At 39.6% G+C, this 16098-nt stretch overlaps 2 protein-coding genes and 1 pseudogene across 2 annotated transcripts; all 3 read right to left on the bottom strand.

Annotated features, from left to right (window-relative positions):
- Positions 1-16098, bottom strand: part of LOC137976892 (GDP-fucose protein O-fucosyltransferase 1-like) — a 37585-nt pseudogene that overhangs the window by 8416 nt on the left and 13071 nt on the right.
- LOC137975762 (tetratricopeptide repeat protein 28-like) lies at positions 5973-9542 on the bottom strand. The gene is made up of 2 exons (XM_068822941.1): positions 7630-9542; positions 5973-6909 (listed from the first exon to the last, which is right to left on the bottom strand). Coding segments are annotated over exons 1-2 (1512 nt in total). The 5' UTR covers positions 9141-9542; the 3' UTR covers positions 5973-6908.
- Positions 9154-14301, bottom strand: LOC137975382 (tetratricopeptide repeat protein 28-like). The gene is made up of 6 exons (XM_068822489.1): positions 14194-14301; positions 13550-13620; positions 12849-12962; positions 9596-10912; positions 9256-9517; positions 9154-9157 (listed from the first exon to the last, which is right to left on the bottom strand). Exons 4-6 carry the CDS (start codon positions 10842-10844, stop codon positions 9154-9156), a joined length of 1515 nt encoding a protein of 504 aa, XP_068678590.1. The 5' UTR covers positions 10845-10912; positions 12849-12962; positions 13550-13620; positions 14194-14301.

Genomic DNA, 16098 nt, shown 5'->3' with positions numbered 1-16098 from the left:
ATGAAACTTAACCTTGTTAGTAAATGACGTCCCATTCTCTAGATCCAACTCTCTTTGGTCCAATGCAATCGGTCAGTTTTGAGCGTGAATAACGGAGCTGACCGTGAAATCCAAATGTTTACACTCAAAAATAAACAGCCTTTGGATAGAAATCAAAGCTCACTGAGCTTTAAAATTTTGCCAGTCGAGTGTTAAGCAAACAGAAAAAAAAGAACGTGAGTTTTTGATCATAGTAGCACTCAAGTGAATGGTTTTTTTGTGAGGAGATACGTAAAGCGAAGGTTACTCGATTGATTAACAGAATGGCTGGCTGACAGCCTAACTGGCTAAATGACTGACTGATTGACATTAAGGGGGGAGACTTTTTTGTTCAACTGACTTAATGGCTGACTGGCTTGATGATTTCCTGTGACTGGATAAATGAGCGTCTTGTTAGACGACGGGTTTAACCGCTGACTGACTGATTGACTTTTTTCACCCACTAAATTAATTATTGGTCTTTTTGACGCAGATATTGACAAGTGCACAGAGCCTCGTCATGGCTGTTCGCAACTTTGTAACAACACCGAAGGAAGTTACAACTGTCGTTGGTTGTTGTCCTTCAGTAGCATTTGAGAGTAATGATTCCACGTTCGAGTGAGGCCTAACACTACTGTGAAGCGTTTATACCCAATTATTCCATCAGGGATCAACCCTAGTATTGGAATTGGGCCCACACAAGGACAGAGAAAAACTGTGACCAGGGTGGGATTTACAACTGTTTCTTCTTAAAAGGCTTCTTGCAAAAAGACAACAAAACTTGCGTTGGTACATTTTGGTGAATCAAACAAGTCTTTTTGGCTTATTGTGTTCCATTAGTGAACGGCTTTTGAAGCCACAGGTAGCCACTCCTATCTCTGGTGATTTTAGAGGTGGCTTTCCGGCTTTTTTGTTTGATCTGTATAGCAACGGCCTTTAAAACCCGTTGAACGAAGCGCTGATTGCCGGAGCGAGGGGCGTAAATGGTTCACCGTGGGGCTTTCACTGTTATCAGCGCTTCATAGCACAAGAAACTGTGACGTGCCATTGAGTTTTGCCTTATTTTCCACATTCCAGACCACAACGTCATTTTGGAAAGCTCCAAGCCAACAACGCTATCATCTGGATTGGGAGCCTTCGTGGCGATGACGGGTATCACTCTGTTTATTATTCTTGGAACTGTGATGTGTGTAACCCACCACGGCAAAATGAGTGCACAAGCTTGATCCACGCGGGAATCACTTCCACGCACGAGGTACCCATAAAATCGGTGTTCGAAGCAGAGCATGCGCACTCATTTTGCCGCGGTGTTGGTCATGTACGCATCAAACGAAAAGTACGACCGCGAGAAGCTCGTTTGGCAGAGGTATGCAATTATCACGACATTATAAAACGTTTTGCTTAAAGCATGACAAGTAAAAAATTAATGATCTTTTTCTTGGAATTTTCTGTCATCATAAAAAGTATTCAGTCAATACTACGCCAGACTAAATGTGCACATCAATGCTTGAAATGTAAAGTAGGGGTACACTTTTGCAAAGTCTCTAATTCCGGGGCCTCTTAAAAGCTTAGTTGTAAAAAAAGTACCCTTGCAATCTACAAGAAGTACTTTTGAACTGGTTAGCCCTCTCTCCACCCCCACCCCCACCTGCAAACAAGAAACAAGCAAAGCAAAAAGCGAAATGACGGTCATATTGGCATCCTAAACAAATCCTTTATTGTTGTAGCATACTTCATTTTGACTACTTAACTTTTCCAGACTTTGTTTGTGGGTCAACGTCATACTGTTTGTTTTTATGTTTACACCAGGACGAAAAGAAATCACTGTTTTCAAGGACGGGGCAGCAATTGAGAAAAACATGCAAACCTTTTGGAACCAGAGCTGTGTCGTCTTTTTTGGATAGCATCGACACCGAAGCTATCGAAAAGGAAACCCTTTTAAAACCGGATTTCCTACCACAAACTGTTATTACATCTAATCCACGACTTTAACACTGTTTTCGTTTCCAGGGTGCTTAATGCCTCGTGTTTTAATATCGATTTTCCGAGTGTTTCAGTTTCGAAGCTTTTTTGTAACATTTTTCCCACAATAAAAATTAATCTACAGATCTCTACCTTCACAAACTCATTTTGTATGTGCGTCTGGAAGACACATTTTACACATTTTGTAAAACTGAGCATATCTCTGATTTCTAATAAAGTCATATGATAAGCAAATGGAGAGTAAGTTGTCTTATCCAACGTTAGATGGTTTCCTTACTGACTTGACCCATAAAGGCGCTGTTACACAATTATTCGAGCAACTTGTCTCTCAATTTTGTTTCGACAAAGAGTTTTCACATTGCAAAGCTACTCGCTTGGCGATTGTTACACTGGGCAAAGTTTCCTGCAATTTGTCTGGCTTTCGATGATCTCATGAGGTTAAAGGAACATTTCACTGGATGATGACGAAATCCGTTGCGACACAAGGTTGTAGGGCAGATTTCACAGCTCGCATTGCTTGAAAACATCGTTGCTAATTTGCGTAAATCAATGCGCAAAGTAGCAATGAATTCTACTTTCCCCGAAGGGTTCTGCAATTTGTCTCACCTTGTTTTTGGGGGAGAAATAATCCCTCGAGTTTGGACTCGAGTTCGAGGTTCAAGTTAAAGATCAAGTTAGACTTCGAGTTGGATTTCGAGTTGGTTTTCGAGTTGAAGATCGAGTTAGACTTCGATTTGAAATAAATGGACAAGAGGTGAAGGGGAAGATAGGCAAAGACCAAACAAACCAAATAAGCTTTTCTGGCTTTGCAGCCCGGCAGCAGTCAATTTTTCTTTTGTTTTTTCTTAAGTTTACTAAAGTTAAAGAAAAAGTTTTAAGAAATATATATTTACCAAAATATAGGTACACTGTGACAAACAACCAGCTCTCCACTTAAACTAAAAGTCTAAAGATTAATTGTAACTATTAACATTGTTAATGTTTTCAAAGTCATTGAATCACTTAATCTTGCAGTCTCGAGTACTGTCATCAAATGTAAACGAAAATATAAAAACTGAGTCAATATCAACGAGTGGTAAGTAAACTGAAATTGATACCATTTGCAAATTATACTATTGTTAAAAAGGGTTGACAGGCCTACGCGACTCCCTTGTACGTGGTCTGGTTTCTGTTGCCTTTGTCATAATTTTGCTCTCGTGAGTACATACAATATTTGAATGGACGCTTCTTTTAGGAGGTTCCTGTAGGATTCATTTAGCAATGCCTTTGCCCTATGAGGCTTTACATTTGAATCTCTACACTTCTGTGATACGTTTTCTTCCAAGAAAATAGTTGGTCTCGAAAGTTATGTTTCTAGTTTCTTGGTGTTGATTTTCTCAGCAGTAATGTGAATGTGACCTTATGGCGTCTCGTTTTTGCGCCAATTTAATTCTAGGCTCGACCGATATATTCATCGGCGGTAGAAGCGAGTGATCTTCTGGTTTTAAATGTTTGACCCGGGCCCGGGTTCATTTTGTTCTTGAACGCCTGTTACATTGTGCCCTGTATCAGTGAGGTAGCTGACAGTGAGCTGGCTTCTTATAGGCTTTGTATGCCTTTTTTTCTGCGTTTCTTAGCCGTTCGTTATGCTCTTTGGAGGCGTTGTTTTTTTTTTTTTTATTGTTAATGCTTTCACTCGTTCTTGTGACTTTTTCAGCGTGTTTTGGCTTGTGACTATGGTCAGTAGCTGTCCTCCTTGAACCTCTGGAGTTAATTCGTTCTCGTCGATGCTCTTTTGATATTTGATGTCGATGTCTTTAGGTCGCTTCGTTGTCGAGGCATTAAGATAACACGACTCTAGATGGAAGTTCTATGACATATTATTTGGTCAGGCAAGACCGCGGTTTCGATCCTATCATGTGGATCTCATCAGTTGCCGATAGCTTGATTTAAGGTGAAGAGCTTTGTCTGCAAAAACCATGTGTGTTTGTCTCTAGAAGAATTCCTTCTAAAGGCAAACAACTTCCATCCTACAATCAAATGCACGGCTGAAATCTCAGAAACAGAAGCTACATTCTTGGACACGAAAGTATACAAAGGTGTTAGATTCAACAAGAATTCTATCCTTGACGTGCGAACACATTTCAAGCCTACAGAGACCTTCCAATACACGATATTTTATTCGTGCCACCCACCAGGCGTCACAAAAGATTTTATCAAAGGAGAAGCGTTAAGGCTTCTAAGAACAGATTCCTCTGAAATTACATTTGAGAACATGAGGAATTTCTCAGCACGCCTCAAGAATAGAGATTACCCAGCTACAACAGTAGAAAAACACCTCTCAGAGGTCAATTTCTCTGACAGAAAAAAAGCACTAGAACAGAGAAACAAAAATGCACGTAAGAAAATACTACCCTTTGTAACGCAATACCACCCTGCGTTGCCCGGCCTACCCGTCAAGATGCAGGTCTGTGCTGTGCAACTCGGACTTACGCATAAGCAATTACGCCACTTCCTTCAGTCTCTTCTAAATTACCCTTTTGATCCATGATGAAAAGAAGACTTACGTTGTATCGCCACACGCCTTCTCTGGCGACAAAGTTATCTCTATGATTGTTGCTGTTGTTTCCTCGCTAAAAACGGGAATGTTTCAGCCTTAACTTGCATTCGAAAATAAAGTCTTTATAAACTAAATTAAACCTACCGTTCCATTGCCAATTCCACTATGGCCAGCAACAAGACCAACCAGGCTTATGACGAGACCTCGTATCATACCACGTGAGGACCTCGTATCAAACCACGTATGCCTTGAAAACATGTGTAACACAAGACGACCACGTGGACAACGTCACAGTCACGCATCACGCATCACGCGTAACGCCAGTCGACTTCCTTTAACAGAGATCGTTTTTTTGTAATGAGCATATAATTCCCTCCTCCTCGATATTTTTTATTTTGTTATTTTTATATTTTTTATGACATATCTAACTCGATCTTCAACTCGAAGTCCAACTCGAACTCGAACTGGAACTCGAACTCGAACTCGAATGCAAACTCGATGGTTCGGGATTCCCTGTTTTTGGCAGTTGTAAAGTGTGCAACTTGTCTCGCTATGGCGTTTCAAGAGCAGTTGCATGAAAAATCGCAAAATGCAACAGAGCCATAAATTAAATTAGGGTTTCAGTTTCAAACGTAAGTTAAACATTGGGTTGCGTTACATTACCCGGATATCCAAATACCATCATTTTGACCCTTGCGACGGAAATGGTCTAAATTAAAGGCCATAGTATAGGCTGCCTGTAGCCTTTCGTTACCTTGAGGCTCAAACCAACAGTTTCACATAACATCAAATGTTACGGTACCAAATGAAACACCAATCATTTCTTAACAAGGTGCACTCATTAATGTGACAAAATAGTTTACCATAGCAACGAAAAAGCCTTATAAAAAAATGCCCTATATTTTGTCTTCAAAAGCTTATATCTCAGAAACGAACTCGGTGACCCCCATTTTTTACAGCTCAAAAGTGGTTAGCAGGCTAAAATAAAGGTATAAAAATTCTCTGCAGAGGATTCATAGCCACCTTAAATTTGTTCAGTTGTGAAGGTGGCTATGAATCTGCTCCAGAGAATATTTGCTAACTTTGCAGCGGATTTGTAAGTTCCCCAACTATTATTCCATAAAATGAACTACTTTCGAGTGCAAACACATTCTTTCACTTTGCTTACAAACACCACCGATAATTTGAGGGAGTAAGCATTACAAAGAACTTGAAAATTTATTAAAAAAAGAAAAACGTCTTGTTTATTGCTGATGATTTCATTCATTTGTTATGCAGAAAAATAGGAAAAAAACTTTCACCTGTCGTTTCCCTTCTATTTTGTGATCTTTGAATGTTGCAAATGTCACGTCTCTTTTCCTTATCACGTTAAAAGACTGATGTTAAGGGTCATCAGGAAAAGTGTTTTTTTTTTTTTTTTTTTCTCTCTCTCTCTCTTTTCTTTCGAAACTGGCTTAGGCCTGTTCCAAACGTCGTGCAACTGCCGTGCCGAACTCAAATGAAATTGTCATTTCGATTTAAGCACGGCAGTAGCACGCTGTTTGAAACCGTTAAGCGCGGCACGGCTGAATTAGGTTCGGCACAACTACTTAGCACGGCAGGACTTGCCGTGCCGCACGGCAGTAGCACGACTTGGTTTCAAACGACGAGCTACTGTTGCGCCGAACTCAATTCATAAATTAATTTAATGTATTTTGCATTATTTGCATACCATTACGCTGGATGGATGGTTTGTTTTGTCTTTTGAATTTGGCGTGACTGTATTAGGTTCGACGTTTAAAACCGCTCCGGTGCCATCGTCGTGCCACTGCCAAGCCAAATTCATTTGAGTACGTCACGGCAGAAGCACGACGTTTGGAACAGGCCTTACACTCATACAACAAAAACAGTTTCAAAGAACTAAAGAAAACATGATTTTTAGCACTATGGTTTTGATCGCCGTTTGGGCAACACTGACTGTTGAAAGTTATGGCAGCTTCTGCAGGTACCGGAGCACAAATTACGCAAAACAAAAGAAACAAAAGACAGAAAACAAAACAAGACTAATCCCAAGCGACCAAAAACACAATTCTTTCCGGTACCTGCAGAAAGACCCGAAATTATATGAGAAACGAAGTATCAAAATAACGATTAAAACTAGCATTTTACTATAGATCTAAGCTTTGTGTTATAATTTCACTTACAATAATCTCAGTCTGTTGGTTTAGTTAACGCAGTAAACTTCTACTAAACCTTTGGAGCTTGTTCTACTGGCATAACCATGATTCTTAACCCGTACTGCTTCTTGTTACAAGTTCGTCAATCGGTGAAGGCAATCAGTGAAGGGTCAGGCTCTGCCAGGTAGTCTTCTAGCACCTTCGACATCGATTCTGGAAAAAGAAAAACAAACGTTTTAAATATAGCTGGTTCTTTCGAGCATACACAATGCACCGATTCAAATGGCTTCTTGTAAGACGATGCTGTCTTCGAATTAGTTACAAAAGATGACGTTTAGAGATCTATGGGAGAACAGAAACACCAAAAGCGACATCACGAGGTGATAAAATGAGTAATCTTCACCAGTTAACAAAAAGTCAGAAAAGGCTGAACAAAAACAGTTTGTCCACCAATTTGAAATGTATCCTTTACGCTACTGTGCAAGCGTGATAGGCATGTGGAAATTACATTTGTGACAAAAGCGTGTAAGAGGAAACTTTGGATTGTTTACACTACGAAGCTACAATCATAGACAAAACTGTTGAGAAGCTTAGCACTTTTGACGTCTTCATTGCTTCTCTCCCCTCCCCCCTCATTCAATTTTGTGCAAAAGTAAATGGTTTTAGTGGGAAATTGTTGAGGTACCTTCCAAAATTGAATAGGGGGGGGAGGGGTCTATATAAGAGAAGGTGAAACTATTTCTTTTGCGCTTTAACAGAAGCGGGTTGAAGTACATACAGCTCTGGTGCGGTTCATTTACATAATCTTCCCAACTACTTTTGTCTATTGTAGCAGCTCGTCATTATGCCATCTTAGGCCTATTTGATTCCTATTGTCAAGTTTCCAATTGGAAAGTATTCTTCTTTTCTGAGTTAAACTCGAACTTCACTTACCATTTTTTTGGAAATTCCAGCGTGACATCATCGCTAACCAGCACAAATGGCGCCCAGTGCTTTATAGCGCAATACTGCTTTGACTCTCGGAAATATTTCATTGTTTGTTGAAGAGCTTCACTTGCGCTTTTTCCATCTACCAGGTGCTGGTAGAAGCTCCTCATGAACAACAACGTTACCTCGTCATCAATTGCCCAGAGTGATACCAAAACAGACCGAGCTCCAGCACACAGGAAAGCCCTTGCAATTCCCACCACTCCCTCAGACTTCACCTCTCCCCGGCCACTGTGACAACAGCTCAGCACAACTAGTCTTGCTCGAAGAGAAATTGTCTGAACATCCGACATCTTCAAAATGAAGTCTTCCTCTTTGGGGATTGGCGATTTCCGTTCGATATTTGGGGCCAAAGCAATTTCTCCCGTTTTTTGGCATCCATGTGCTGCAATGTGAACTAAAGCAACTGATTTCATACTTCTCAGCACCTCAGCTTTCGTGGCACTTTTTCCAGTTAGCGGTGTTGTTTGCAGAAGTTGTCCAATCATCTCTACTTCTTGTTTTGCGCACGGAAGTTGTTCTAAAATGGGCTCCCCTTTCGTGTTAGTAACTTCCTTCAACCACGGATCACCTACAAGCAGTGCACCAGTCTTACTGTGGAAATCTTCAGGTGCACCAACGATCACATTAAAAGCGGTCAACGAGGGAATTGTGCGGATCCTGATAGATTCACTTAATGCAGAATATGGAGCCAAGCAAAATGGTCCATCGGGAACAACGATTAACTCGTTTCCTTGGAGCAAGTCTGCAATTGGCCCGAGTAAGACATCATACAACGGTTGTAAAGAGTTAACGGAGGATGAAGATGGTAGAACTGTTTTCTCACTGATAGGTTTTTTGCTGCAAGACAGGTCATTGCGTAGTGGATCCAAAGAACGATTCTCGCATCTGACACCACCCCGTACGCCGATCCCTTTCAAAACAGTTTCCATCAACAAATCAGCACTTCCATTTGCGATTTCGTTTTGTCGAAAGCTGATCTTGCTGTCTTTTCTTAGCACCCAAAACGTGATCTTGTTATCGTCAAGTGCCACAAAAACGGCTTGTGAAGGTAAAAGCTCTAATGCAGCTGTAAAAGTTTGATTCGGAGCAAGTGCAGAAAATGACTGAGGGTCAATGCCGTATTGATCTTTCAAAATATCCATCAAAGCCTGTGCTCGACCTTTCTCAGCAGCATACAGAGCTTCTTCAATCTCTCCATTCTTCAAAAGTGTCCTCCACAGAACAGTGTATGACATGCGATAAGAATCACGAAAACTTATTTTCCATTCATCTTCTGACTTCAGACTATGCCTTGTTTCATCAAAATGTTTTATACTTAAACGATAACAACTGAGTGCATTTCTTAAGGAACCCAAGAATTCATGATCACGACCTTGCAAATACCATGCGATTCCCTCTCCTAGGCAGTCTCCAATTTCCTTGAAAATACTTTGACTCTGTTCATGGTACTCCATGGCTTCCTTAATATTACCTAGACAAAGATACGCATTTCCCAGATTTCCATAGGCTGATCCCTCCCCAGCCCTCTTACCTACTTCTTTAGCAATACTAAGATGTTTTTCGTGGTACTCAATGGCGTGTTTAAAATTACCTAGAATACAATACGCAATTCCCAGATTTCCATAGGCTGATCCCTCCTTAGCCCTATCCCCTGCTTCTTTTGCAATACTAAGTACTTTTTCGTAGTACTCAATAGCTTGTTTAAAATTACCTAGTATGCGATAGGCATTTCCCAGATTTAAATACGTTGATCCCTCTCCAGCCCTATTACCTACTTCTTTAGCAATACTAAGATCTTTTTCGTAGTACTCAATGGCTTGTTTAAAATTACCTAGACTAAAATAGGCATTTCCCAGATTTCCATAGACTGATCCCTCCCCAGCCCTATCCCCTACTTCTTTAGCAATACTAAGATGTTTTTCGTAGTACTCAATGGCTTGTTTAAAATTACCTAGATTGCGATATACAATTCCTAGATTTCCATAGGCTGATCCCTCTCCAGCCCTATTACCTATTTCTTTTGCAATACTAAGATGCTTTTCGCCGTACTCAATGGCTAGTTTAAAGTTACTTAGATTGCGATAGGCATTTCCCAGATTTCCATAGGCTGATCCCTCTCCAACCCTATGACCTACTTCTTTAGCAATACTAAGATGTTTTTCGTAGTACGCAATGGCTTGTTTAGAATTACCTAGACTAAGATACCCATTTCCCAGATTTCCATAGGCTGATCCCTCCCCAACCCTATTACCTACTTCTTTAGCAATACTAAGATCTTTTTCGCAGTACTGAATGGCTTGTTTAAAATTACCTATATTGCGATATGCAATTCCTAACTTTCCATAGGCTGATCCCTCCTCAGCCGTATTACCTACTTCTTTAGCAATACTAAGATCTTTTTCGTAGCACTCAATGGCTTGTTTAAAATTACCTAGATTGCGATAGGCAATTCCCAGATTTCCATAAGTTAATCCCTCCCCAGCCCTATTACCTACTTCTTTAGCAATACTAAGACCTTTTTCGTAGTACTCAATAGCTTGTTTACAATTACCTAGGCTAAGATAGGCATTCCCCAGATTTCCATAGGCTGATCCTTCCCCAGCCCTATTACCTACTTCTTTAGCAATACTAAGACCTTTTTCGTAGTACTCAATGGCTTGTTTAAAATTACCTAGACTAAGATAGGCATTTCCCAGATTTCCATAAGTTGATCCCTCCCCAGCCCTATTACCTACTTCTTTAATAAAAGTAAGATGGTTTTCGCAGTACTCAATGGCTTGTTTAAAATTACCTACAATAAGGTACGCATTTCCCAGATTTCCATAGGCTGATCCCTCTCCAGCCCTATCCCCTACTTCTTTAGCAATACTAAGATGTTTTTCGTAGTACTCAATGGCTTGTTTAACATTACCTAGATTTCGATAGGCAATTCCCAGATTTCCATAGGTTGATCCCTCGTCAGCCCTGCAGCCTATTTCTATGAAAATATGTAATGCTTGTGCATAATGTTTTATGGCCTGTTGATAATCAGGTAGGTTGAGGTAAGCACCGCCGAGATGAAAATGAGCCCTTCCTTCACGATACCTGTCTTCTACACTTATCGCAATGGTAAGCTCTAGCATTCGCTGCTCTACAGCCTCTAACTTCCCATCTACCATTCCTCGATAACTAAATGATAATTAAATCTTTTTCGATGAGATGATCCATTGTCAAATCAAGGATGAAGCTGGAAGGAAAGAAAGGTAAAGACGCTTGATGTTTAATCTCCTTTTTAGCTTCGAGACGAAAACGTTTTTCCGACCCTATTCCCTCCCAGGGTGGTTAGTTAAGGGGTGGTATCAACGGGTTAACTTGGCGGGTTTGCCCTCACCCAGTTGCTGGAAATAAATCACGATTAAAGATAAAATAATTTATTTGTTTTGTTAGCAATTTGTGGCCAAAATATGGCAAAAATCTTGATCTCATTTTCTTGACGTGTTTTACAGCAAACAGAGCTGCACCCTGGCAATGCGCTCTTTGAGTTTAAGTAACAGAGCGAGAAGCATAAGGTAATAAGAGATTATGGATGTCTGCAGCTTACCAATAACTCCAAATCACACCCTCCTTTTTTTCATAAGTCAAACACTGAGCAAAACAGTTTTCTGCTTTACGCTTAATCATGAAACAAATAAAATCAAATAACTCATATCGACTTCGGCAGTTGCCAAATTCAGCATCGCGTTGCCAATGAAAACCGAATGAGGTAGAATATTGGCACAATAGTGAACTAACGCTTTGGAAAGAACAGAAGCTTTAAATATTTTTCCTGAAAAATTGCTTCTTGAATCTTTACGCATTCATGCCACCTTGTTTTGCATTTGACTTAAGGACGTTCGCGCGAAATTTTTCTAACAATGATTATTTTCTGCAAATTTGGCCATTGAAAGATGATGAGTTAGTGATGTCAGAAATGTAAAACAAATGGGGGGTCATCGACTTTGTTTTGTAGAGAACTTTCCCGGAAGAACACCCTAAATCTGAAAAAATCCGGCTTCTTTAGCGAATAAGGCCGGTGTCTGTAAGCCCAAAAATATTGCAATTACATCTTTGAAGTGAAATGTTCTCTACCAAACTTTGCTTAAGTGGACCCATCAAGTGAATTTAGTTAACTGTTGAGGTTCCTTAAAGAACAAGTTCGCATTTAGCGACCATAGTTTCATGCTCCTTGCAGCCGCAAGGTGGCAGGATTCCAGGTCCCGAGGACAGAAATCTTGAAAGTTTTTTAACTTTCTACATTAATTTTTTGTTCATTTTTGGACAATGTGAAGATAATTGTAAATAAAATCTGTTTTTGAAAAGAAAAGTGGGGGTCACGGAACCAAATCCAAGCAAAGCTATAGCAATGGCCATCTGGGCTATCATTGTTCATTTTAGTACTTAGCGCGATGCATGACGCTTGACTGGTGAGGCAAAATTGCCAGATACGAAAACTTAAATCAAAGACTCATTAGTTTAAGAATGTAATGCGTGTACGAGGCTTCATTGATATGCATCACGGGAGTTTCGGGCTTCCAGAATTTTAAACTAGTGTTTTGTATATAAGATGAACTGCATTTTAAGCTGTGAGTAAATGACATCACTTTCCCTAGATCCAATCCTTTGAGGTCCCATCGGTCAGTTTTGAGCCAGTGTAATGGCGGAGCGTGAAATCCAAAATTTACACTCAAAGCAAACAGCCTTTGGATAAATATCCAAGCTCAAAATTTTCCCAGTGAGATGAATAATTTTTTGATGATAGTAGCACTTTAAGATGATTTCCTTGTTTTTGCACCGCGCATCTCATACTACGCAAAACATTGCGACTTCGGAGACGGCAGGTTTTCACGCCGGCCATCTGAAGAAAGGCAACAAAGGCCGCTTTTACTGTTCAAGATCTTTTAAGTGCAATCATGATAACTCTTCTCGGTTAAGAAGGTGTTGTCTTGGAACTCGACCCAGTCCTTTCGCGGAAAATGATCATTTTAAAGCCGAAATTGCCCCTTTGCCATCCATTTATCATCGTGTTGCGAAGAAACGAGCAGGGTTACCCCCCATTTTAAATGCTTTTATTTACTCGTAATAGGTACACGGAAAACATATTTTAAGGAGAAAAAAAGTTGGATAGTAAAAAGTGTAGTACTTACCTATAAATGACTTGAAACTGCATTTGGAGCCTAACACTCAGTGCAAGGTGATGACTGTAGTGGTCCAATTTACTTCCATTTCTTTGCAAGATTGAGCAATTTGAAATCAATTTCCTTAAAGATTATAGCCCGGACAAACAAGCAGGTTCAAGTTTTCGGTAATATTCAGTAGTTTTTCCTACATAACAGCAATTTTTCTGGTTGATCTAGTTTCGAATGCTTCTCGAAAAATTCGGTAAAAACACTAAAAATAAAGGGCATACAGTGCGAAAACAATCGCGGTGACCCCATCTTTTTATTGCATTTTTTTTTTTTTAATGTCCTGTGTATGAATATCAATTGTGCCAAGTTTGAAAAAAATCTGAATAGTACGTCATTTTCATGGGAATTGCCTTAAGCGCGCCACTTTCGATATTGTCTCATCAAAGTTCAGTCCGAGACAAAAAGCATCATCTCGAGGCTCTGGGGAATAAACTCATAGAAATCCTTATATTTATTTCCCAGTCTCGAAAGTGGGCTACTTAAACAGGCGTTACGGTTGTGTTGTTAAGCCTGCAAGCCCAGGATATTGTTTATTCATCCTGAATTTTAATCACAGCCGTTGGGGAACCGGTATAGTCAGGCACACAGCGCTAGTTTCATGATACTCTTGAAGTATTAAAGTACTTAAGATCATTAGGACGAACTTGAAAATTACTGACCTTTTTCCCTGAGTCACTCAGAAAGACACAGCATAGTTATTAGAGCGCAACCAAAGAACGAAATCTACAGTCTGATTAAAAAAAGGAAAAAAAAGAAAAAAGAAACACGACTGACGAACAGGAAATACTCTTTTTTCTTGAAGTGATCTGCCTCACAAATTACTTTCTTTGCTTCAATGAATTAAAAACTTACAATTAGTTTCCGTTCCTTTGTCACAGTGTGAAACTAATCTAAAAGATTTAGCATGAATTAAACTTTTAAAAAAAACTATAATAGAGCGTTGTCACATGACGTCACGGCAGCCATGTTGGTGTTCCAAAATGAAACTCTATTTTTATGCAAATAGTTTCTTTTGTTTCATCAAATTAGGATCCATTTTAGTCACGTGAGTTAAAACGCTATATAAGCTGTAATGGTGTCAAAAGCAAAACGCACGCATTTTTTGTCTTTAAAATCGAGTTGAAAGATATAGTGACACGACTTTTTTTAATTTTGATAAGCTTAGCAAACAGAAGAGCACCTTTTGAGCCAACCTGATCTCGATTAACAATCTGACCATAAATGCATTGTTTCGAAGTAGTGATATCCAGATAGAATTGATTGTTCTCAAACCGATCTATAATCTATGGAGAACTTGACTTACCTTTTGCAAATAATTTAAAAGACTGCGTTTAAATAATACAGAGATTACAGCAGGACGAGAAGACAGCAGTTTGGAAGAGTCGTGTTTACTTAGCGAAGGCGAGGAAAGTGATTTGTTCAGTTGCAGTTTTGAATATATAGCGGACATCGTTCTATTATCAGCTCTGTGATATCACGTTGTTTTGACTCCTGCATTATCACAACTAAACGGAAAATGAAATTACGCCCGGTAAAGATAAAATAAAAAAGTCTCCGGCTTTAAGAATACCCGCCGATTTAGATATGAGCCTTACTGCCGGTAAACATGCACATCTAACTAAACCAACACGCTTATTTATTCTGCACTCGAAAACGAATAACATAGCATGAAGCAATCAAAAGGTTGAAGCACCCTAAGCACCCTAAGTCGAAAACGAAGCCGAATCCCAACTCGAAAACGAAGCACTCAAGACTCGAAAGCGAAGCATGATTCCAAGTCGAAAACAAAGCACCCTATTTGCCATTAGAAGATTAAAAACTCCTCCTCCTCCTCCTTAAAAACTACATGTCAATATTTATTTACTTTTGCGTCAATATTTGGTTTGCATAAAGCAGGCTGACAAAATCTGTGCCTTGCTTAGTTTGTATTTTTGAGCGTTAAAATAGAATTTTTGGTCGTATGTTCCTGACAGCAAGTCGAATATTTTGATGTCCCCCATCCAGATACTAACCCCGCCGGAATGGGATTTACTTCAGTAAACATTGCTCTTGGAAAGCTGTCAGAAGATCAGAGTACACGCTTAAGCTTGTGGTAAAAAAGAAGTTGAAAATTATCAACATGTCAGCCTTCAAGCCAAATGTTTCTCGATTTCCTTTCACTTTCTTCAATCTTTCTGGGTTTAGTATTTTACTGAACCACATTTCTTCTCAGGGGGTATTTAGCAAAGATATCTACCATGCCACTGTAATGATTTACGATACCAAAACAATGTCGTGTACTATTAGAGCTACATATTACGCAAGGACAATTTGAATCTCCTGAAAAAACAAAACACAGCTCAGTTGGCAGTTATGGAAAAAAAACACTGTCGAGTTACTGCACTACCACACGTACGCAATGCGTTCCTACTTTAAAAAACATCCCGTATCTCTCAATTCCCCCCTCCCCCACCCCCCACCCCCCAGCCAAAAATCCCGTATCCCTACAATTTTTTTACCTAAATATCCCGTATCCTGATCGCTTCTCGGCCTTTTGGCTAAGATTAGTTTCTTGGCAAAGGGCTACGGTCAAGTACCATTGTACTACGTACGGTTTCATTTTAGATAATAATTTTGTTCAGCTGGAGCGTAGAATCATGACGACGTTTTGTAGTTTCTGAGAATTATTTACTACTTGTAGCTTTTGTTGAGTTTTGAATCCATGATAGCGAGAATTTTGGCGATTTGAACCTGGACTGGACTACTGGGTTTGAGTTTTTTTCTTAACGAGATTTCAAGTTATTGTAGAACGTTTGGTACCAAGTTACTCTAATACTGATATCAAGATCATGGAATTGTAAAGTTAGACTTTTGGACTGGACTATAGAACAAGCAATTACCGAATTTTAGATTTTTGAGCATTGAGAGAAATGGAGTACAGATGTTGTCTTCGTGTCTTCGCCACGGCAGATGTAAACAGTTTTCAAGGAACGAAACCAGGATTACGGAACTGGACTTCGAATACAGGGCCCGGTTGTTCGAAAGCCGATTAGCTTAATCCAAGATTAACGTAAACTTTTGTTTTATGTTTTCAACGTTTTGGTGAAAGTTTCCTTTGCTTATTTTTGTTTTTCAAGATTGACTTCTTCTAATTAAAGTTTTACCGAATATCAGCCTTCAACAGCATTTGGGAGTAGAGAATAAAATTCCTTTGATAATTTTCAACCTG

The sequence above is a fragment of the Montipora foliosa genome, chromosome 11 (assembly GCF_036669935.1).
Source record: "Montipora foliosa isolate CH-2021 chromosome 11, ASM3666993v2, whole genome shotgun sequence".
In the NCBI taxonomy this organism is placed as follows: domain Eukaryota; kingdom Metazoa; phylum Cnidaria; class Anthozoa; order Scleractinia; family Acroporidae; genus Montipora; species Montipora foliosa.
Note: the sequence above shows the minus strand (reverse complement) of the source record. Positions and strands in the feature narration are given on the sequence as shown.

Coding starts and splice junctions, on each gene's coding strand:
- LOC137975762 (XM_068822941.1), bottom strand. CDS start 9,140: ATGGAGTACCATGAACAGAGTCAAAGTATTTTCAAGGAAATTGGAGAC.
- LOC137975382 (XM_068822489.1), bottom strand. CDS start 10,844: ATGGTAGATGGGAAGTTAGAGGCTGTAGAGCAGCGAATGCTAGAGCTT. Junction 9,518..9,595: donor GTACTACGAAAAACATCTTA/GTATTGCTAAAG, acceptor ATTTTAGTCTAG/GTAATTTTAAACAAGCCATT.